The following is a 24007-nucleotide window of genomic DNA, read 5'->3' as shown; positions in this document are numbered from 1 at the left end:
TCGATGCGGGGCTTTATCCCAGGACCCTGAGATCATGACCTGAGCCAAAGGCAGAGGCTTAACTTACTGAGCCACCCAGGCGCCCCTCGGGCAATATTCTTAAGAGTCCTTCAGAGCTCCATACAAATGTCACTTTAAAAATATTCCATGAGGGGGACACCTGGGTGGTTCAGTCAGTTAAGTGTCTGCCTTCAGCTCAGGTCATGATCTCAGGGTCCTGGGGATCGAGTCCCATCGGGTTCCTTGCTAAGCAGGGAGCCTGCTTCTCCCTCTGCTTGCTGTTCCCCCTGCTTGTGCTCTTTCTCTGATAAAGAAAGAAATAAAATCTTTAAAAATATATATATTCCATAGGGTGGGGGTGCCTGGGTAGCTCAGTCACTTAAGCATCTGCCTTCGGCTCAGATCATGATCTGGGTGTCCTGGAATGGACCATGCTCAGCGAGGAGCCTGCTTCTCCTTCTGCCCCTCCCCCCACTCATGAGCACACACTCTCTCTCTCTCTCTCTCTCTAATAAATAAATAAAATCTTTAAAATATTCCATGGAGTAAGTATCTTCCAACTTGGCCCAACACTTACTTTTTTTAAATTTTTTATTTTTTATTAACATATAATGTATTATTAGCCCCAGGGGTACAGGTCTGTGACTCACCAGGTTTACACACTCACAGCACTCACCATAGCACATACCCTCCCCAACATCCATAACCCAATCAACACTTATTTTTAATACACAGAAATGATTTTATGTCCTCCTGGAGGATTGGGGATCAGCTGTATTCTTTTTTTTAAAGATTTTATTTATTTATTTGACAGAGAAAGAGAGCACAAGCAAGGGGAGCAGCAGAGGGAGAGGGAGAAGCAGACTCTCCGCCTAGCAGGGAACCCCATGTGGGACTCGATCTCAGGACCCCGGAACCATGACCTAAACCAAAGGCAGAGGCTTAACCATCTGAGCCACCCAGGTGCCCCAGGGATCAGCTGTATTAACATTCTTACCCTTATCAAAATTATCCTTTCATATTTTATATGTAATTCATATAAATTATTCTTTCACTTTGTATATTCCTTACCTAATACATTAATACATTATTCTTTCACTTTGAAAGTTTTTCCTTACATAATACATATTTTTAAAAACAAGAATCCTGATTTCTCTAAATTTTAAAATCCAAAACACTGAAAAAGATTTCTGTACAGAGTTAAGACCCTAGAATAAGGATACCTCTTTTAAGTCTCATACTCTTTTGAGTTCCTTTGCTAGTAAAAGAAACTCCTTGTTAGCCTCATCTCCTTCTTCCCAGGTCCCCCAATCCAACCTACAAAAGGGACGGCAATGCTCTCCTCTGTACCACCACCCCAGTCTACTGGGGGATTAGTTGCTGGTTCTAGAATGTGGAGTTACCTTAAAGTCAAAGGCAGAGTCAACCCCTCTCCCAAGTCATGCCCTGGTGGCTTTAAGAAGAGGACATTGAGTGTAAGCCGGAAGCTCCAAGAGAAAAACCATAATAGCTAAATGCAAGAGAACAACTACACCTGAGAGCCCCATTTCCCCTGAGCAATTCCACTTCAAACTCTGCTCGGCGATCGGAGTTGACAACGATGACTTTCTGGGTAAATATAACTTTAATCTAAAACTTAACTCCATGTCTGAATTTCAATATGCTGTCATCTCATAATTCAGGGGTCAGTAAACTTATTCCATGGAGGACCAGACAGTAAATATTTTTATGTTTTATGGGCCATAAATTGTTACAACTATTCAATTCTGCCATCACAGCATAAAGCCATACACATGAAGTAAATAAATGGGCATGGTTGTGTTCCAATAAAACTTTATTTATAAATCGAGGTGGCAGGCCAGATTTGGTCCAACAGCCATTGTTTGCTAATCCCTGTACTAATTTAATTAGTGGGTGCCTGGGGATGTGGTGGTGGGTAGGATTACTAAAAGTAATAACAAAACAGAATTTTAAATAATAATGCCCTCAAAACTTACGTAATCAAGTTTTCTGCGTGGACTGCAGCTTCCACAACATGAAGTGACGGTGGTTTAGCAGCTTCGGCTTGCAACTGCTTCACTTCTTTTCGCAAAACATGAAGCTGCTGGTTTATTGCTTCATTCTTATGCATACCTTCAAACTAAGAAAAATTTAAATGGTCAACAGACTTCTTGGTTCCTATTATGTTTCTAGAATAAATACTACAAATATACTGAGTATTTGATGAAGAATTTTAAAACTAATATAACTCAAAATTCTCAGATGAATGGGACAGGGGTGGGGAAAAAAAAACATGTCAAAAAACTATTTAAGGGGTGCCTGGGTGGCTCAGTGGGTTAAAGCCTCTGCCTTCAGTTCGGGTCATGATGCCAGTGTTCTGGGATTGAGCCCCACATTGGGCTCTCTGCTCGGCAGGGAGCCTGTTTCCCCCTCTCTCTCTACCTGCCTCTCTGCCTTTGATCTTGATCTTTGATCTCTGTCAAATAAACAAATAAAATCTTAAAAAAAAAAAAAAAGAAAGAAAACTATTTAAGAACCTCAGTTTTTCATGAAGAATCAAACCTGAGTCAGTTTATCACTGACTTTTGTAGGATATGTTCTCTGTCACTTGTGTTTGGACTCCCCAGCTCTCATGAAAAACAGACTTGTGTCTTCTACCGCTGAGGTTTCCCTTGAAGCACACAACACCCCTCCTCTGTCGAGCACCTTCCCCAGAGCCTTGACTCCTCTCCATTCTCCCCACCCAACATCACACACAGTTCAACTCAAAACACTAAGGCTGCACATCTCATGTGTAGACCATGACACAGATGCTGTTGATAAAAACACTTGCCATTTTGAAAGGAAGAAAGGACATGCAATTATATTTATTTATTTTTTAAGATTTTATGCATTTGACAGAGAGAGAGAGAGACAGCAAAAGCAGGCAGAGCGAGAGGGAGAAGTAGGCTCTCTGCTGAGCAGAGAGCCTGACCTAGGGCTTGATCCCAGAGTCCAGGGATCATGACCTGAGCCGAAGGCAGCTGCTTAACTGACTGAGCCACCCAGGCATCACAGGATATACAATTATAAAACAAACAACAAAATAAGATAAAATACAGGAAGTGCACACATCAGCTGTATGCCTACAAAAGGGTAGTTGACTGATTCAGTGGTCCCTGAAAGCTCATCTCTAATAAAATTTTTACTCGTTCTCAGTAAAGATGTGACAAAGGAGAATTTACTGAGCTTAAAAAAAAACAACAACAAAAAAACCCCTACCCAAATCTATTTCAATTTAAAATATTAGTCTTTATTTAAGATTACATCTTTCCTATTTGAGGGGATTGCTAATATCCCTTTACTCTAATTAACTGATGGTGACCTATGTGATAACTGCTTTGTTCGTACATTCTAATGTCCTTTACTGGATATGAATAGATGCACGGTGTACCCCATACCCGGCTGCAACACAAAGATAGAACTAAGGTAGCAACTGTGGAGGACTGGAGGACAAAGAGACAGCAAAGAGAAGCCCAGCCTGGGAGGGAGGTCAGAGATGGATAGCACACAGCAGTCTTTCCAGGCAGCCGCGGTCCTGTCCTGAGGGAGTCCTTTGAAGCAGGCTAGGGAATCTGGACTTATCCTGCAGGCACAGCAGAAAATGCTGAAGAGATGAGAACATTCAGAAGGCAGGAATGTTACACCCTGCATTCTCCTCACATGGGCTTCCCCAGTCATGTGAGTGAGCAACAAGGCTGGCTGGCCGAGAGAGAAGGCCGCCAAACAGGGTGGAAAGGAAAGAATCTAAGGGGGGGAAGGAAGACAGTGAGGATGAAGGAAGTGGAAAGATAATGGATAAGAGAGAAGGACAGAGGTTCCCAGATTGGGAAATGCAGACATGAGACCAAGTAACTAGAGCTTCAGAACTGCCACCCCAGGCTGTGGAAACTACTAGTGCCCAAGAGAAAGGAAAAGCAACATTCTCACCAAAAACACCTCAAAATGATCATTATTTCCCAGTCTACTTGTTTTTGTTCATTGTTCCCAACTCTATGGAGAGTTTTCTTTGCTCACGAAGACGGAAGAGGGGCTGAGGGCCTGGCGGCTCACAATCACCGGAAGTTGCGGACAACACAACAAAGCTGCGTGCTGGCAGCCCCTCCGCCTGAGTCACCGTGAGGAGACAAAGCGATGTAAAAGCTGGACAAAGCAAGCAAGTTGGTACAATACTATGAAGCCTTCAGTGGGTCTTTTCCATCTTTCATTTCTAGAATTGACCAAATTTTTCACATGATAATAAATCAATCCTGGGTCCGGCAAACATGCCCCACAATGCCACAGTACAACAAAAGGAGCCCTATTATAATATTATAAATCATCCCCATTTCCTCAGGGAATATCAGGCTACTATTGGGTGAGACAACTGCAGAAGCAGCACGTCTCACTTCCCATAAAATATATTTGGCTTTTGTATATCCCAAACAAGCTATACATAGTTCAAACATTTGCAGATGGCTGGAAATTTCCAGGGCTTTCCTCTCACAGAAAAATTCTATGAAGCAATAAAATATTTTTATGATATAATTTGAAACCTTTATAAATGAGCCATTTAAAATATACTTATGCATTTTAATCTAAAATTTGTATTTAAAATAAGTCATTCCCCTGAAGTTGATTTTTAAAATGGATCCAATCCATGAATTCTTTAATCACTGAAAGAGAAGGTGATCCAATCACACCAACTCAGAGAGAGAAAATGGTACACCTGTTAATTTAAATGAGATTTGATGATGATCAGCTTACTCAAAATGATACAGCTAGTCCTAAAATTGGAGCAGAAACAGCTAAAAGCAAATGGCTTCATCTTCCAATACTGAGTGGGAAAGCATGGGTCTTGAATTTAAATAGATGTGGGCTTAAATTTCAATTAAGCCACTTACTAGCTGTGTGACTTCAGCAAGTCTTTGGGAATCTCTGAACCTGTTTCCTCACCCTCATTTAGTGAAGATTAAGTGAGGTAATGTAAGCAGTCATCAGCATGTTACCTGGAACATGAGAGTGCCCCAGCAAGTGATATGAGAGGATCTCTGCAAGTGGTAAGAAGTACTCTGAACAAAGCCAAGAGATAATGTAGTGTACTGAAGTATGACCATCCTTATCACTTTCTGAGATTGAACGGCCAGGAGAATTTGTATTAGAGTAAAAAGTGAAACAATGTGCTGGTTAAGTTGAGATTTTTTATGGAAAGCATTAAGTTGGCCAACTGAGCAATAAATTGGCCTAAGGTAAACACAATCAAAGAGTGACTGCTAATTTCTAGTACGAACAAGTTCCAACTACCAGCCAAATAATATCTACAAAATTCTCGAGGGTAGTTAAAATCAGGGAACTCACTTGTGAAGTGTATAAATCTGTAGTTGTTTGTTCCTTCAAACACCGCAGTTCTACGGCATGTCTGTGTGAGCCACTGACAACAGAAACAGAACTAAGACAAGGTCCTGGCCCTCACAGAACTCAGAATCTAGTCACAGTGACAGAGGTAATCATAATGCAAACAACTTGTAACTCGACCTAATGAAAGATCTGCTGGTAGTTTTCACGGACAAATACAGGGCCACGAAAGGGCACCTATTATGTGCCAGGAGCCATGCTAGGTGGTACAGGAACACAGATGACTAAGGACAGGAACTCTACTCCTGAGGAGTTCACAGACTGGGAGGAAAGACAACAGGTGACGACAGCATTTATGCAAGAGCTGCTTTGAGAGAACAGAATACCTCAATCTGACTAGAGGGGCTAGGCCTCAAGGAGGGGCTAGGCCTCAGGAGGTACTGACTGAACCAAGAATGGAAGGATGAGGGGAAGGAGCTCACAAACGGGTGTGGGACAACAAGTAACAGCACATGCCTAAGAGAGAAGGTAGGAACATGCTTGTCATGTTTAGAGAATGGAAAAAGCCTGAGTGGCTAGAAAATGTTTAGGGATCAGGAAAGGGTAAATGATGCCACTAGAAACTGATCAAGAACAGATTAGTTGGGGGGGGGTCCTAAGAGTCCTATTCCTCTTAGATACTGGAGAGCCAATGTTGGATGGTAGCCTGCAAATGTGATAAGATTGTGTTTAAAAGGATGAACAGTGGCAGAATGGAAAACAGACTGGACAGGGTGAGAGGCTATAGAAAGGGAGCCTTACGTAATGATTTAGGGGAGAAGCGATGTGGGGCTACCTGAGGACAACAGGAACAAAGAGAAAGAAACAAATGTAAAATCATTTCAGAAGCAGAACCAGTAGGACTTGGAAAGTAGCTAGATGGGAAGTATGAGGGTGGGGCGATGATACTGACGCCTAGGTCCCCATTTCCTGTTACAGGAAAAACAGGGTTTGGAGGGTAAAAGTGGGATTAGTTTGGGACCTGTTGAGTTGAAGGTATCTATGGACACTCACAGAATGTTATATAGGCAAGTGGAAATCTATGTCTGGAACTTAGAGAATTCTGACTAGAAAAGCAGAATGGGAGTCATCAATATTTGGCTTAACCCTTTGGGGGTCATGGATTACTGAGGATCTACTGAAGTTATGAACTCTCCAGAAAAAAAAAATTTCCATATACTTTCAGGGGCTTCACTGACCCACTAGAGACCATTCACACACCCATCCTAGATTAGGAACTCCAATACAAACAGGAGGCAAAAGCAGCTAATGTCACAATGACAAAGGGGATCGGGGAAGTGCCATGCACAACCAGCAAACTAAGGGTTAAGCTGATAAAAAGGAAATGCCGGAGAGAAACTTCAAAGTGGCTATTGATTTGGAGTGACCAGAAGACATTTCATGATGTTCAGCATAGCCAGATCCCAGAATAATGTTCAACAGGATCAAAACTACTGGATATAGCCATGAATAAAAAGGAGGTAGAGATACAGACGAGCCACAATTCTACGTATAACAATAACAACCTACCTTCTGTACAGCATGTGCTCTCCCAGGGGCAGTTCTGTGATGAGTCCAAAGCAGTCAGAACTCACCTTCCCTACCCCAACATCCATAACCAAAGTCGTGAATTTGTGCAAGAGACAGCTTCAGACTCAAGCACAATCTCTGACTCAGAGTAAAACTCAGAGTAAATCTGACTGACTTGCAGTGATTCAGTAATGCCCTAACTTCATGACAGCTAGAGCTTCGACTTTCTTCTATCTTCTCATAGCTATCAATGAGTAGCCAAACAAATTTATTATCCTCAATTCCGGGAAGTATCAACCAACCTAGGCTATCCTAGAAATATAGAAATTGCCATATAATTTTCTGAAGAAATCTTACTTGAATAAGATTACAAAAGCTGCTCACTATCCTCACATTTTTTTAAGATTTTTAAGTTTATTTTTTAATTTTTTAAGATTTTTAAGATTATTTATTTGACAGAGAGAGAGACAGCGAGACAGGGAAGACAAGCAGGGGAAGTCGGAGAGGGAGAAGCAGGCTTTCCACAGAGCAGGGAGCCGGGTGTGGGGCTTGATCCCAGGACCCTGGAATCATGACCTCAGCAAAGGCAGACACTTAACGACTGAGCCACCCAGGCAGATCTGCATTACCAGCAAAATAATGGCTGAAGCAGATACTGTACTGTGTCAATACTGATACCTCTAGGAGCCATCCATGAGGGTTCCCAAGTTTCTACGTCTTCCCAAATGGAACCAGAAGGCATTGCACTGGGCAAACTAGTAAGGCTAGCAGAAAATCAGAGCGTGCTTTAAGAAAACTTGGGTAACTCTAATGAGATTATGACCAGAAAACACACCTATTTTTTCAAATTCTTTAGACTTCTATAAAATCTCCTTTTCTCCCCTCCCTGTCCCTTTTCTTTTCCTTCCTTTCTTCACACAATCTTAGCATCTACCAATTTTTCTTTTGAAAAAAAAAAAAAAAGAAGTATTTTTAGTTGTCTATAAAATAAAATCTAAGCCATATTCATTTTAACTCTTCTCATAAAGCATCTCTTTGCAACTTCCCTCTAATCAAGATCACTCTGAAGGAATTTTAGCAAAGGTACACCTTTCTATTTCAGAATCAACAAAGCAAAAGTTTGTAAAGAAATTTCAATTCAAGGACTCAGATAAATCAAGACTATTTCTGAAAAGGAAAAGCGCCAAGTCGCTGGCAGGCTGGGAGTTAGAGCTCCCCAGTTGGCCTGGTGGTATTTTCCACCACAAGACCCTGAGAGTTAACAGGTCAGGCAAAGGGATCTGTTCTTTGGCCGGAGCAGCAAATATTCACAACTTTTCACAGAGCTAGGGAAACATTTTTGTACTCACTTCACCCAGTCACTTACAAAAGTGCATCCTAGGAGACTTCCCCTCTCTGCACAGAATTAACTGCCTGGCCAAGAGATATAATTCCAAAATATGGAGAAATACCATATTTATGAAAGCACAGATTGGAAGACACCCTTTTTAATTAGAACTGGATACATTTCAGCTTTTCTCACACCAACTCAAACTCCATCCGAAATTGACAGACTTGTCTTCCAGCTCTATCACTTTGGCAAGTGATCTTCTTAAATGCTCCTACCTAGTCTTACTAAAGTATTAGTAACTGGGAAAAATTACACTGAAAAAAAAAAAATTAACTTTATAAACTGGCTGGCCAAAGACATTACTCAGTGTTTAGAAGTCTCTCAGATCAGATCTCTGAACTTCAGATGCTATGAAGCTGTTATTTTATCAGAAACAAATTTTGAAGGTAATGAAAAATACAAGTATAAAAGTGACTTCAGAGAAGACATTTTAGAGAAAACAGGCTCCCAAGGACACTGATGAGGAATACATTAGAACTGCTCAAATGTGGATTAGCACGAAAAGAAATTCCTGAAAGATAATCAAGAGACAGTAAAATAAATTGTCCCTAATTTCTAAAAGTTAACAAAAGAAGAGCTACGTTTGTGCAAATGTAGTCAGGCAACAGGCAACCTATCTCCGAGCACTCCTTTCCCAGCTCTGGCGACCCTGAAGTCCCTTGGAGAAGGACTCGGGTGCAGTGGGTCAGGAGCTCGCGCTCTGCACCCACACTGCCCCAGCCTTCCTGCTTCTGCCACTCAGTGGTTGTTGTCATTTCAGGTGTGTGACTTAACTACTCTGTGCCTTTATTTCCTGAAGATAACAGGAATACCCAAAGACCAAACTTGACCCGGTTTTTCCAACTCAAGAAGCTGACTCGAAGAGGCGGTGGAACCCTAATCTTAAAGCTGCGCATCTCTTCCTCTGCCTGCTGGCAAGCTCCACCCAACTGACCTGCTTTCCACAAGGCCCTCCTCATTTGTCTTCAGCAGCTCCCCACTGGCCAGAGCACACAGCAGGAGCCCTCAAGTGATCCTCTTTTCCGACGCGAATCTCAGCCCTTCCAGTGTGAATTCCCAACAACGCAGCCAGAAACCACCTAAAGTAGACTGACCTAGCCAGCTCCCCCTAAATGAGTCCAGAGGACTCCGTTCCCACATTCCTTCCCAGTGACTCCAAATCGTCAGCATCGCAGTCTTCTAGGGGTCAGCGTGAGCCCCTCTCTCACAAAGATCTTCTCGGTAGTTCTGCTTTTCTATGAATTTCTGCCTTGCAGGACACATCAGCACTTACGGAAATACACAGTTAGCTCCTTGTGGGAGCTTATCACTCCCCCCAAAACTATTAAATGTTTTGGGACATGAATCATGTGCTGTGAACTTCCTGCTGCCTCTCTCAACAACATACTAATATTAGGGACTCAAATGAAAACTTCTGTGAATCATGAAGAAGCTTCAGCAATCTCACCTGAACTGTGACAACGGCTGCTCCTTGGCACTTCTTACCGCCACTGCCTCTACACTCCAAATGTAGCGTGGTCTGTTCTTCTCTATTAACGTACTGTTTTGGCATTGTGTCCAACAGCTCACTATCCAGGGCAACCTGCTGAGATTCTCGAAGAGCTGCAGTTCTGGAAAACATCATCAGGAGGTAGAAGAAAGGCTTAGGAAAGGTTTCATGGTAAGTGATAAAGGCTTCTGGTCATCCCGGCCTACACTAGAAAGCAAGACCTAGCATTCTACAGGAACAAAAGACCAAAGGTGTTTGTAAACCCTCTCTTCTCCTTAATAAGAAAGTTAAGAGATGAAGGGCAAGTGGGACGACTTTTTAGCCAGGAATGAAGCTTCATTTAGAATCTGTATTACATTAACGACGGTTTTTACACAGACCCTTAAATACACAAGAGCAAATGAGACTCTCATCCTGATTAAAGCAGTCTTAAAAAAAAAAAAGTCTTTATTTATTCATTTGACAGAGAGACACAGCAAGAGAGAGAACACAAGCAGGGGCAGTGGAAAAGGGAGAAGCAGGCTTCCTGCCAAGCAGGGAGCCCGATGCGGGGCTCGAGCCCAGGACCCTGGATCATGACCTGAGCTGAAGCCAGACGCTTAATGACTAAGCCACCCAGGTGCCCCCACTTAAAACATTTTTTTTTTTTAAAGATTTTATTTATTTATTTGACAGAGAGATCACAAGTAGATGGAAGGCAGGCAGAGAGAGAGAGAGAGAGAGGGAAGCAGGCTCCTTGCTGAGCAGAGAGCCTGATGCGGGACTTGATCCCAGGACCCTGAGATCATGAAGTGAGCCGAAGGCAGCAGCTTAACCCACTGAGCCACCCAGGCGCCCCCCCCACTTAAAACATTTTTAAAGGGGAACCTTATTTGTAAGCACCAGTGATTTCTTGGGTATTAGCAACTCAAACTGGACTGTCAGATGGAGGAAGCTAACTTTTTACATGGGTGTACATGGGTGTCCACACTGTTCCATTACTGTGCAGGCACGTGTGTGTGTGGTGTATGTGTGCACACATGCACTGGTGGGGCCAGGGATGTACACACACACACACACAATAAATGCCAGGACCAGAAACAGCCAAGGAAACAAAGCCAGTAAGAGACAGATTCCCGTGGTGTTTGCACAGATAAGACTCTCTCACTCTGTAAAACAGAGTTATTCCACACACTCCTCTCAAGACGGCAAGCTAGAATCAAAACCTTCGAGAATTGGTCATTCTGTATCTACTTTAACTCAGAGCACTAAATGACTTGCCCGCATTCTGATCAAGTGCCTGTGGCAATTTGCTAAAGAACATGAAGACTTAAGGAGCACAGCAGTGACAAGAGAAAGCCAATCTCACTGGATACCCTTTCAACACCATCTTCCCAGTATCAGAAAGTCTTCTCAGGAGAAGCTTAAGAAACACTTGTCTGGCACTGCTGACACTCAGAAATGCCACCACAGGAAATGTAAAATTTACCATCCATGTAAGCACCACATCATTTCAATGTCAAATTAAGAAGACTTGTCACACCTTGGCTAGCTGAGGTAACTGACGGGGCCAGTCTGGTCAAATTATCCTCATGGAGAGGAGGCTGATGAGGAAGCCCTTCTAGGCACTCCGTCATCCAAGCTGTCACAGCAGGAAGCACAGAGGCACAGCCCTGGGAGTCTCAGTCTTACCTGGCCTGCTGCTGCAACAGATTCAGGTCCGTGCACACCAGCCGGGTGGCATCCTTCTGACTCAGGAGCGCAGCTGAGGAAATGACTGGCACAGGAGGCCTCATTGGGTGCAGATCAAGGGGAGGCTGGGGAGCCTCATGCTTCCGCAAGTTACTTAAAACCCTTTCTTTAGCTGAAAGAAAATTAAGTCCTACTTACTGAGTAATGGCTACTACGAGGTAATAACATACTAAGTGGGTGCAAAGCCTTGGCCTATTACTTCGAGAAGAATGCTGAAGACCTACAGAATAGTTATACAAACCATCAGAGGCCTGAATAAAATCATTATCTTCCGTTACAAATTTTGAGGGAGCCCCCACACAGTTATTACTATTCTACCAGGAGCTAGGAGCTCACAAGCACGTGGTATGATTAAACAGAATTCCTATCCGAAAAGCCTTAATGAGAGTTAAAGAGCTAAAACTCATGATCTTAAATTATTACCCTACACAGCCTTGTGTGACATGCTAAAGTGCCTAGACTTGATACTCGTATAAAGGAGATTTAGTGAACAGCTCTCAACAAGCCTGAGAAAGATGGTAGCTATCACCAGACAATGGACTAGGGAAAGGGCAGTCCCATTAAGAGTTTAATGCAATCATCCAGATAAGTCTCATGGGAAGATAAGAAAAAAAAAAAAAAATGGATGTTAAGGAATATAGCAGAGTGAAAAAAACCTTAAACTGGGCCGAAGTTTGAATGGGAGGGGTGAGACTAGCAGAGTTAAAATGAACAAAGACATGGGCATAAACTCCCACAGAACTTCTATTTCATAGTTATACTGTCATGCATTCATTTGTTCACTTACTCATTCACTCAATAAAGAGTCCAAATAAGAAATCAGGTGCTGTGTAAGAAAGGCAAATCTGTCCATCCAACTTTGTACTCGACTGCATGTGGTCCCATGCTGATGAATCCAATTTCAATGTTTCTATTTCTATACCTAATACAGAGCTGACCACAGGTCACACAGGTATCCAATAAATTCCTACCTTCCCACCCTCTGTCTGTACTGCACTGAACCCGTACCATACAGCAGGTGGGGACTGAGGAACACGAAGAAAAATGCTGCCACAGACCTGACACTTTTCAAAAGTAAGATAACATGGGATACGAGAGGTCAAGGAAATCTCAAGTCAGTAAGTCAGGTCAACAAATACTTAAGGGATTACTATGAATTTCCAACTTCATTCCAGATGTAGCATTCCATTTTCTATTCTTAAGAAAATTTAAGACAATTTAATAGCCAGGATTTTAGTTGGCACAAAAAGACCTGTATTGTTTGCACCCCAAACAGATGGAATTTAACATTCCAAACAGGTCAAGTGAGGGATCGTCCTGTAGAGCCGGGGTTTTTCCACTAGAACAACTACTCTTTGCACAGAATGTAACAAAGTTGGATAGTCATCACTGGAAAAGACTCCTAGCTTCCTTCAAGTTTCTCTCAAGCAACATTTTAGGCCAGGACTAAAGCTACTGCCTGAACTCCCTATCTCTAACTTCTTTTACAGAAAAATTATCCTATTTGAGCCATTACTGTTCTGGAGTTTTCTTTCACTCATAGCTGAACCTAACCCTAAGTTGTAGACAAGTTAACAATGAACTCCTAAAAAGAATTCTCACCGGAGGGATATACCGTGTAAACCTTAACCCTCAATGGCTCAGATTCAATCATTCATTCCCTCATTCATTCATTCATTCACTCACTCAAGGGGGCTGATGCTCATTCAGCTCACCCAACAAAGGATCAGTGACGTCCAGCTGCACTGAAAAGCTGCAGGGTGGAGAATGGGATTCCAGTGTGGCCTGCATCCACAGACCAACGGTTTCCTGGAACTCATAATGTATGCGCTCCATGTTCAAATATTCCATCCACAGATCCTAGAATTGAACCACAGGACATTAACTTTCACAGACGAATCACATATTGACATATAAAACTACATATTTAACTAAAAAGTAGACCAGTAAGATTTAGCACAGGGCAATCCATACCAAGTTCTCCAGTATTAGCATGAATCACATTTAAAATGGACGCTAACAGGGGCGCCTGGGTGGCTCATTCAGATAAGCACCCAACTCTTGGTTTCAGCTCTGGTGATGATCTCATGGGTCATGAGATCTCACCCTCCATCAGGGTCCGTGCTCAGCAGGGAGTCTGCTTGAAGATTCTCTCCCTCTGACCCTCCCTCCACTCCCATGCATGCATGTTCCCTCTCTCAAATATATAAATCTTTAAAAATTATGTGTTTGTGTGTGTGTGTGGTGTGTGTGTGTGTATATATATATATATATATATACACATATATATATATTATACACATAGAGAGAGAGAGTAGGTGTTTGATTATACACCGAGATCAGAAAAAATAATTTTAAGAGCCCTACCAACTGTACATTTATAATTACATACACATAGAACTGAGCTAGTAAATTATAAAACACTGGTAAAAACCAGAAATTTTAAAGAGATAAATAACAAATATATTGAAAATTGTTGAATATGGATTAGATGAAGCCCTTGGTCCCAATACCACTTTACAGGATATACAGAGGACAGAGAAACATATTAAACCACACTAGCAAAGATAAAATCTGTGAAGTCCAGACTGTGGGGAAACTCTATGAACAAACTATCCAGTTTCTTCCACAAACAAACTGGGGGAGCAAGAGGAATATGGGGAGGACCAGTAGATTAAACAGATCCTTAAGAGCTATCAACCAACCACAATATGAGGATCCTGACTCAAACTGTAAAAATGAAAATAAAACTTTTATGACCTATATGAGGCAACCAGAAACTGGAACACTACTTAGGTATTTGTTATTAAGAAACTGCTGTTACTATTTTCCAGACATAAATATTATTGGGTTGTAATACTTTTTAAACCCTCCTCTTTGAAATTTTTATGTATCAAATGCTTTCTAGGATTAGTTCTGAGATAACATGGGTGAAGGGAGTGGACGGGCTATAGATAAAATCCGACACCTGGTCCACAGCAGGCAGAGGGAGGACAAGGGCGTGTGTGCTGCACTGTTCCATTTTTCTGTATGATCAAATTTTTCTTATTATAAAAAGTAAAATAAATAACAGGTAAAATGAGAGAAAATGGAAGTTTCAGTATTCTCTTCCCACACTCCAATGAACTGTCTTGCGTATTTCGCACTATGTCCATTTTACTCTGGTGATCAGTACGTATCAGAAAGGGAGACGGTCTCTAATTAGAAGAAATGCCAGCTCTCCACAAACATTAAAAACTATAGCAAATAGTAGTAATGGGTGATCAGACACGGACTATCGTTTCGTAAACAATTTTTTTTTTCTGATTTTAACTGTTTAGAGGATTCCTCTAACCCTACAAATGTCTCTGGTTTCTCAATGAGCGCACTGCCATGAAGTCCTAAACCATGTCCACACCATGACACAAGGCATTCCAGACTCAGAGGAGAAACTCCCAAGTCATACTGATCACAAGCCTGAATTCTAGAAGCCCCCAACAACTGTTGGGGGTACTGTAGTACTGTACCAGTCCCCCCTACTGTGTATACGCACCTTTTTCAAGTGGGGTCGCTAACGTCACCTTGTCTGCCTCTATGCTAGATAACGGCTGACAGGGGCTAATAACTAAGAACACTAAGAATTAGCAGCGGGCAAGCAGAGATGTCTCAGAAACCACAATAACACAGAACAACTCTACATGTGAACTACAGATCAAAAAGTGGAGCTAAAAAATCAAATCGCAAAGACTTACAAAAAAAACAAAAGAAAGAAAGAAAGCTATAAATTCTCTCAATAAAGGCGAACCAAGATAAATTCCAGAGAGCCAAGGAGCTATGATTAACTTTTAAAACCACTGACCAGAACTACACACTAATTCTTAGGTTAAGGCCTTGGCATGTGAAGGATAAAGAGGAGATAAAGACGGAATTGACTCAAAGAATTTCAGGGCACCGTGACTGCCTATTTATTTTTCCTGTTTCTCTGGCCCTGTATTGTCAGTCTTATTTCTCTATGCCCTAAATGTCGTTACTTCTCAGGGTTCTCTGGTTTCGTTCAGTCCTCTTCTCAATCTAAATGCTCTACTACCATCACAGCCACATTCCCTATACTGCCCCATTTCTATTCTAGACCTACACATCCCCTCCCTACCAAATCCTGGACAGAGCATTCTCCTTGAACTCCCTCTAGCACCTCCTCTTCCAGTATTCTGGATCTCTAGCTGCCCAAGCTAGAAATCTGGGTGTCCTCCTGTATCTAATCAATCCTACTACTGTATCAATCCCATCTGTGTATCTTATCTGAAAATCCTCTTGATCCTACTGATTCTTCTTCAATGTACTTTAAATTCATCCACTTATCTAATCACTCGTGCCATTTCGGGGCCTCTTCAAACAAACACTTCAGAACTATATCCAAATTCTTTAGAAAGCCATATATATGGCCTTTAGAAATCTGACCACCGTTCACCTGTCTGGCACCCTCTGCCCTCCTCAGGGTTTATACCCCAGTTACACCTCTTGAACATGCCTGTGGCCCCACTTCCATATCAGTAAGTGGTTTTAACGTTAGATTATGACCGTGACCTATTCGATCACGGTCAGGTATACTGAAAGAGACATTGCCGTAGTATTACCTGCTGATTCTGCATCACTTTGGCTAGCCTGTGAATATCATAATGCTTTGGTAGAGAAGGGATATAGGTATCTCCTTTTTGAAAATTCTCATCTTCCAGCCACAAAATATACACATTGAAGAGCCTGAAAGAAAAAGACAGAATTATATAAAATACAAAAAGACATGCAGGCAAATGAATTTCTTACATCTCTAGGAACACTGTCACTACTACATAAAAGTAACAAGCACGTAATACCAAAAACGTTTCCAACCACCACCGCAGGCATGGGCCAGCAGGGGAGGAAGGTCACAAATCCTTACAATATGATGCAGAAATTGTTACAACAAGGCTGTGAGGAAAAAGCTCTGTGAACTCTTTTATTAGCGTCTACATAAATATAACATAGAGAAAAAAATGACCAGAGGAGGTATTTTAACACAGATCTAGGATCTGAATTTGGAGTTTCTCCATCTTGGCAATCCAGTCACAGTGAGCCTCAGTGGTTGGAAAAGTTTAAACAACATTCCAAAAAACACACTGTCTCGCTTTCAGAGAAAACACTAAAAGCCATCTTAAACTTTTGCAATGGAGGAACCTGCCAGCTTTAGGCTCAATGACGCCCTCTTGCTTCAAGAAATCACAAACAGAACCCAAAAGCATGTGTACACCTTGTTCCCATTAACAAGGAATAAAACAAAGCCCGGCTAAAAAAAGAGAAAAAAACCCTCCATTTTCCAGGAAAAACTTTTAAAAAAATTTAATGATGTTTCCTTTATTTGCTTTGTTTCTGCAAGGAACACAATCCATTTAGCTAAGATCACCGGTATTTTAAGCAGCCGTTTGCAGCAAGGCGAGGCTAGAGGAGTCTGGCACACAAGCTGCAGGGCGGGGTCTGGGAGGTGCGTGGCTTGGCTCTGCTCAGTAACGTGGAAAACCACCTCCCTTACTTCCAGGGCAGCCCGTGTAGGAAGACGGACAGGACCCTGAGGCTCTCACACTCACACGGAGGAGGCCAGCGCGGGGTTCTCTTCCAGCTTCTGACTCACTTAGATGGCTACTTTACCAATATGCCAAAGGAAGGGGGGTTTACGAGAGGCAGAACCACACATCAAACTTTCTTGGCTGATCTAAATGTTCAAAGATTAAGCCTCCCCACTGCTTAAACCAGGCTAAAAGTAGGTTTTCCTTTAAGCAAGCAAGATAAGGGGGGAAATCATCTCGGAGGTAGAAAGATAGCCTGGAGGGCTTTCAGGTCAGGCAAACCTGAAGCCTCAGCACTGGATCAAAACCCCTGGTTTCCTCACCAAGACATTTGGCATCCAGGGCTAATGATTAGAAGCCATTTTTATTAAGTCTTATTTAGAAGACTAATACCTGGTTTATGGCAAGCATAAATGAAAAGTAAAGGACCTGTGTCAAAGGTACCACACTTACTTCAGAGTTCTTAATCTTTGGGGGCTACCTACATTGTGCCTAATTTTAGAAGCAGTTTTGGGTGATTGCTACCCTACCCCAGGCAGATTCCAAGAGGTGTAAGAACTTCGCTTAAAGAACCCTGCCTTGCTTATGAATTTCCTTTTGAGAACTGTGCTGGCGGGCTTGACTAAATGTTTACCTCCTGTGACCGACTGTTCTGGTTTCTGTTATCACATAGAGAGACAGAAGAGGACATCAGCCCTCTGGTTTAAGACCTTCCATTCAGACTCCAGGCACTTGACAGAGCTGTATCCAAAGTGCCGATTCCCTTCTCATGAGGAACACAGAAAAGAAGCATTACCCCATGCAAACCCAGCGCAAACCACCCTCTTTATAAAATCCAACAGGGTTGAGAGAATGACATCTGGCAGGCTGTCGCACCAAACAGCTGCTCCAGCAGTGTCCCCGGTGCTGCCAATGACAGGAGAGATGGCTCAGTAACCATGGCCCACCTCACAAGCTCCGCGTGCAGCTCCGGCGAAGTCAGGTAGCCTGGGGTCCCCGCCTGGCTGGCAGACGGCCCTTCACTGCCCTCTGCTGGGACGCGGAGGGCCTTGCTCGCAGCATGGTGGAAGTCGGCCACCTCGGTCAGGCGCCTCTTCATTTCTTTCAATAAATTGATATGAGCAGGACTTTGAAAAAACCTTCTTCCAATACAACCATCTATAGGTAACCTTAAAAAATACAAGCACACATCACAAGATCAACCCAAGATGCTCTTTCCATGTGGCACACAATTGCAATCAATAGACAATTCAGTGGCTAGAAATATACCACATTAAATCAACACCTGTTTTTTCTACCTCAGTGGTTCGTATGAGGCTCCCACAAGCATGGTGCATGTGAAAGCAGTTTTAAAAAGAATGAAATGCTACCCAAATTTAAGAAACTATCACCACTTAGTGGCAGAGAATAAAAACAGTGTTCTAGAAGAACTTGCAAGCTAGCAGAAAACAGACGAGCCTAAGAACCAGTATCTGTACATTCTGAAGGACTGAGGTAAGGGACCAAGGGTGAGCTAGGAACTGAGTTGAAGCCAGAGAACACAGTCAGGAATAGTGGACAGGTCCAGCTGGCCAGAGTCCCTTCATACTCAGGGGAAATGTCAGACACCCCCAGGCACAGAACCAAGAGCTGCTAGGCACTGCCCAGCCTTTGTCCACATCTGCTCTGCCCTTCACAGGTCCGCTTGGATGGCCACCGCAACAGTCACACGCGCAGCCTGCTTGGGGCAGTTTCGCTCCCTTTGAGCTCCGGGAGCTCTCTGCTACACCGTGCCCAGCTCCAGGTGCTGCCTTCACCCGGGGAGCTGCCACAAGATACCCTAAACTCACAAATGGTCTAGTCTCATCAGTGTGAACCAGGAAGAGGCAGACTCCTAGCCAGAGGTTGGAGGATGGTTCTAACTCACAGGCCACAATGAGCATGAGAGCAGACTGCAAAGTCAAGAACAGGTTCACAGACACAACAACACTGGGTACCGTACCCATATTGCGGTCCTGGGCGATGAAGATACAGGAGGAAGAACTTCTGCCAAATGAGAGGCAGAAGAGGGTGATCGGAAGGCGTGACAAGGGCCTGGTGGGCCCAACGATAAATCAGCAGCCTCTGGAGGGACGGGACGATGGGAAGCTTCAGCTGGGCCTGGGCCTTCTACAAAAGAAGAGGGGCTTTGAGCAGCCATAATATGATCACAGTTCCAGATAGTCTGCTCTTTCTAAATGATCCAAATAAAACCCTGAACATTTTGTTTTCAATTCAGTGAAGAAAAAAAAGTCCTATTTCCAACTCACTAGCTGATACTTCAACCTCCTTGGTAGTGAAACGTGTGGGGCAGTTTTTTTTTTGTCAAAACATTTCACAGACACCCCCAGACTGGAATATGTCTTAAACATTTTACCTCATTTCCATGCCTTTCCAGGCCTTTGTGCACAAAACACCACAGTTTAAGGAAGCAGAATGATAGGAAAATCAAGTCAATTTTACTGTCAAACATTATCAAGCTCTTGAAAACTTAGATTTGAAAAGAACTTTCAAGAATTATAAACTCCTTGACAGGATCTGAAACCCAAAAGCCAAGTCTCTATTAGGAGACCCTAACATAGGTCTTTCATTCTAAAGCCTCATCCCAGTCTTTTTTCCCTTCAGTGAGCCTAAGGATCAGCTAGGGAGTTTTTAAAACAAATTCCTGGTCCCGCTCCAGACCTCGAAACTCAGAATTTCAAAAGCCGGGGTCCGGGAATCTGATTTTTAACAAGCTCTTCAGGGGACTGATGCACAGGACACACACGGCAAACGGTTTTAAAACGAGGGTAAACCCCTGCACTCATGCGTGAACACAGACTTCAATCATTAGGTGGTGACACGTTATGCTAAATAAAGCTTGGAAAGGAAGTATACGCTTCAATTATACAGTTTTAAGAACTGGTTTGGATGTTGTAATTGCCAAACATTTACAACAAAAGGAAACACCCAAGTTCAAAAGCTATTAGATGAATCCATCAATAAACCACCTTCTCCCACTCAAATGCACATCGGCCTTTTGCACCTTCAGAGCTTGGTCAGGGGTAAAAGCAGAGTTTATAACCAATTCCCCTTCGACAACTCTTCGGAGCTGGGAGTCTTCTTCAAAGATGGATTCCACGTTCAGTACTGTCCAGGCGAACCAAACCTACAAGGACAGCAGGTAAGGGTAAGCGGAATGAGCAGCTCGCTCAGATCAAATCATCCCGATATTCTACAAATGCACATCTCTTCTGCCAGGTATCTCAATCAACAAATATTTATGGTTCCCCAAATTAGCAGAGTTCTTACACCTATCACTGTTCTTGTCGCAGATACAAACTTAGAATAAACAAATCACTGAAAAATGCTAAATTCCTTCAAAAATGCCCCTTCAGTAAAAGAAGATGTTTGTTCACACAATAATTATTTATTTTACAAGGGACAGGAAAGAGAGCCAGATCTAAGCTCCGCCCTCCAGAAGTTTTCCACCTGTTTGAGGAGATGAAACTAATGCATAAGTAACTACAATGCGAAGTGAGAGGTGGTGAGCACGGAATCAGGAGTCAGCGGCTATGGGAAGCTGGCGGAAGGAGCGCGGGATCACCGAGGCGGACACACCAGAGACAGTTCTGCATGGAGAACGGAGGTGAAGGCAGGACTGGCAAGAAGACCGGGTGAGGCAGAGTCAGAGAGGCGGAAACACCAGGGACATGGGTGGGCAACAGCAAGGAGTAGTGTTGCAGCTGATCACAAGAGGTACAAGGAAGAGCAGGAGGCCAGACCGACAGGAGGCTGAAGGATGTCTGTCACTAGTGGTGGAAGTGATGAATCGGGGACATAATCGGACACACAGAGTCAGACAGGGGTAATAATGAAGAAAAAGCTGCTGCCGCTGCCGCTGCTCACAATGGCAACAGCAGCCAACACCGAGTCCGTGCAGTGGGGCTGGACTAAGCACGGGTCTGAGTGTGTTACATGCAGGTGCAGTCATTACTCCCGTTCCCCAGCGGAGGAAACTGAGGACAGAGACGTAAGCAAGCTGCTGAGGCACAGGGCAGACAAAGAGCAGACTGAGCCCCAGGCCGTCTGGCTCCAGTGTCTGTTTTGTGTGGGTTTTTTTTTTTTTTTAGTTCACTGGAGACAGAGAGAGAGACAGCACAGGCAGGGGGAGAGGCAGAAGCAGACTCCCTGCTGAGCTGGGAGCCCGAGGTGAGGCTCAATCCCAGGACCCTGAGATCATGACCTGAGCCGAAGGCAGATGCTTAACCAACTGAGCCACCCAGGCGCCCCGAGTGTCCGCTCTTAACCACACTGCTGGGCAGACTCTGCAGTCGGGCAGACCAGGCCTGACCACGAGCTGTCTGATCCTGAGCCAGCCACCCGGCCCCACCAAATCTCAGTTAACTCCTCCATGAAACAGAAGAGCAACCGCGCCACCTCAGCAGAGACCACTGGGAGGGTTCTGCGATGCTGTAAATGCTAAAGGAGCGCTACTTAAAGTTAGTAGCACTACATCAGCAAAGATGATAACAACATTAAAAGTTTGCAAAGGTCACCAATGGGCCACAGGGGCTTTCCTACCTGAGTGGGCGTGGCCAAGCCCTCCACAAAAGAAGGAGTGATGTTGCCAGCTACGATCCAGCTCACCAAAGAAGAGAGCAGACTCCGATCACAGTGGTAACCCAAAGCATTCTACACACGGGACAGGATATGCAGCAAAGAGAAAAGGTTTTTAAAAAACCTTATCGAGAATATCAGCAACTAGCCTCTTATGATGGTAGGTTCTGGTAAGACATGGACTTCACTAATTAGTCCCTCAGCAATGAGAGTCGTAGACAGTGTGTTACAGTCAAATGCAAGGAGCAAGGCTCCTCCTGGGGGGTCTTTTCCTTTGGCTTCCCTAGAGTCTACACTAGCAGGGACTATGGTTCCTAAGATAAGGCACTATCAAAAACAAGCTTTAAAAAGGCACTGGCCCCAGAGTAAGTACTGGGAACTATGCATTTGGGGAATGTTCTGGGAAGGCCACTGTCTTTTCAAGGATTGAAAGACAAATTCTCTAACAGGTTTACCTTATGTTGCTGGTAGAGTAATTTCTGCACACAGTCTTCCTGCATCAGCTCAAAAGCTGTTTTACACAAGTGGTCCATGAGGAAGAGGATGGCTTGCTCTCGGTACCAAAGATGCTGGCTTATTAGAGCCTGGACCCAGAACTCCAACACGGCAACAGGGCCCACTTCATTGGGCTGGGTGCTTACGGATATGTGGGCCTATGGAGAAAGGGCTTAGGTGATGTGGAGGTAAGAGTCAGTCTCCCATTTTTTTTTTAATGTTTTATTTATTTATTCGACAGACAGAGATCACAAGTAGGCAGAGAAGCAGGCAGAGAGATAGGAGGAAGCAGGCTCCCTGCTGAGCAGAGAGCCCGATGTGGGGCTCGATCCCAGGACCCTGGGATCATGACCTGAGCCGAAGGCAGGCTTTAACCCACTGAGCCACCCAGGCGCCCCCAGTCTCCCATTTTTAAGACACCAACAAAATAACTACTTCCACTGCAAAGCCCAAGTCTGCTGATGTTCTTGGCCAAAAGCACTGTGCCAAGTGCTTTGAAATGACCAACACTCAGCTGTGCTAAAGCAGGGTGCCTGACGGGGAAGATGGGCCAGCGTGGATGCAGGGGCTTCCTAGGGGCCTGACCTGGATCATGCTGTTGAGAAGCTTCATGTTGTCTCCATGGCTGGCTCCTGTCAGGTGCTGTGCCACCTTGTGGGTGACCTGCTGTGTGACACCCTGAGGGACACCGCTGTCCAAGTGCAGGAACAGGAGGAGGTGTGACAGGAACCTGCCAGGAATGAAGGGGAACACATTTGACCTTCTAATCAGAAGTCAATAAAGTTTCCAGTAGCTAATTACTTATGAGGAAACAGAAAAATATTAAAACTGATCCCATTTGCAGATCAAAGTTCTACTTAGGGATTTCAATAAATCTTCGAGAATTTCAGAAGAATGAAGTTTTCAAATTTAAGGTGGGTTAAAAGGAATTCTATCTACCTGCAGAAGTACAGTGAACAGATAGATCCAAGACATACAAATGCACACAAATTAAAGAGCATCAGAGGAACAACATCCCAAGGGCCCCTTTATCCCCTCCCCACTTCCCACCCTCACAAAAGCTGAGATGTTTAGAAAATCATCACAATCTGGTACTGGGTGTCACCTTCATACAAGGTGGTTGGTATAAGGGGCACTTGTCGGGGGTGTCCCACCACAATTAGTCAGGAAGTGCCCTCAGTTCCCTGGATGTACCGACTCCCTCCTCTCTCCTTTGTTGCGTCTGGGTTTTCTCCCTGAAACACTCCCCAACACCTAACCTGGCAAACTCCTACTCATTCCCCACGCATCTCATTTACAATGTCCTTTCCCCAAAGGACACTTCCTGACCCCTCCCTGCCATCTAAAATATACCTAACCCACTAAGTCTCCATCCCTTCCCCTCAACCATCCCCTTGCTCAACCACCTACTGCCACCTACCCCACCCCCACCAGGATGTGACCAAAATCATCTCTAGACATTACCAAATGTCCTCTGAAGGTCAAATCACCCCTGGCTGAGAACTACCACTTTAGAATAGAATCACCTGATGTTATCATGAGCTTTTTTTCCCAATTACATGAACCATTATATGCCCTTCGTGGTGAAACCAGTGTGCACTGGATTTTTATCATGTTCAATCAAGAATCTTGATTAATACCCTATCCTTAATTCCCTCCCTCCCCAACCAGCTATTTCTTTTACTATAAATCCCATATACTTTTACCCATATGCAAATGCAACCTATACACACAGCATGGTCTTGCTTCATGACTTTGTAATTACCT

General features: G+C 43.7%; 1 protein-coding gene across 2 annotated transcripts in view; it reads right to left on the bottom strand.

Annotated features, from left to right (window-relative positions):
* Nucleotides 1-24007, bottom strand: part of EPG5 (ectopic P-granules autophagy protein 5 homolog) — a 100512-nt gene that overhangs the window by 30883 nt on the left and 45622 nt on the right. For both annotated transcript variants that reach the window (XM_032859492.1, XM_032859493.1), the window contains 11 exons: nt 22826-22970; nt 22201-22398; nt 21710-21820; nt 20172-20294; nt 19110-19276; nt 18076-18297; nt 16166-16289; nt 13268-13412; nt 11493-11664; nt 9780-9942; nt 1998-2140 (listed from right to left, as the gene is read on the bottom strand). In XM_032859492.1, the coding sequence (XP_032715383.1) occupies nt 1998-2140; nt 9780-9942; nt 11493-11664; nt 13268-13412; nt 16166-16289; nt 18076-18297; nt 19110-19276; nt 20172-20294; nt 21710-21820; nt 22201-22398; nt 22826-22970 (1713 nt within the window). The remainder of the gene's footprint in view (nt 1-1997; nt 2141-9779; nt 9943-11492; nt 11665-13267; nt 13413-16165; nt 16290-18075; nt 18298-19109; nt 19277-20171; nt 20295-21709; nt 21821-22200; nt 22399-22825; nt 22971-24007) is intronic.

Source organism: Lontra canadensis, unplaced genomic scaffold (genome assembly GCF_010015895.1).
Source record: "Lontra canadensis isolate GAN:19392208 unplaced genomic scaffold, GSC_riverotter_1.0 scaffold17, whole genome shotgun sequence".
NCBI lineage: Eukaryota > Metazoa > Chordata > Mammalia > Carnivora > Mustelidae > Lontra > Lontra canadensis.
Note: the sequence above shows the minus strand (reverse complement) of the source record. Positions and strands in the feature narration are given on the sequence as shown.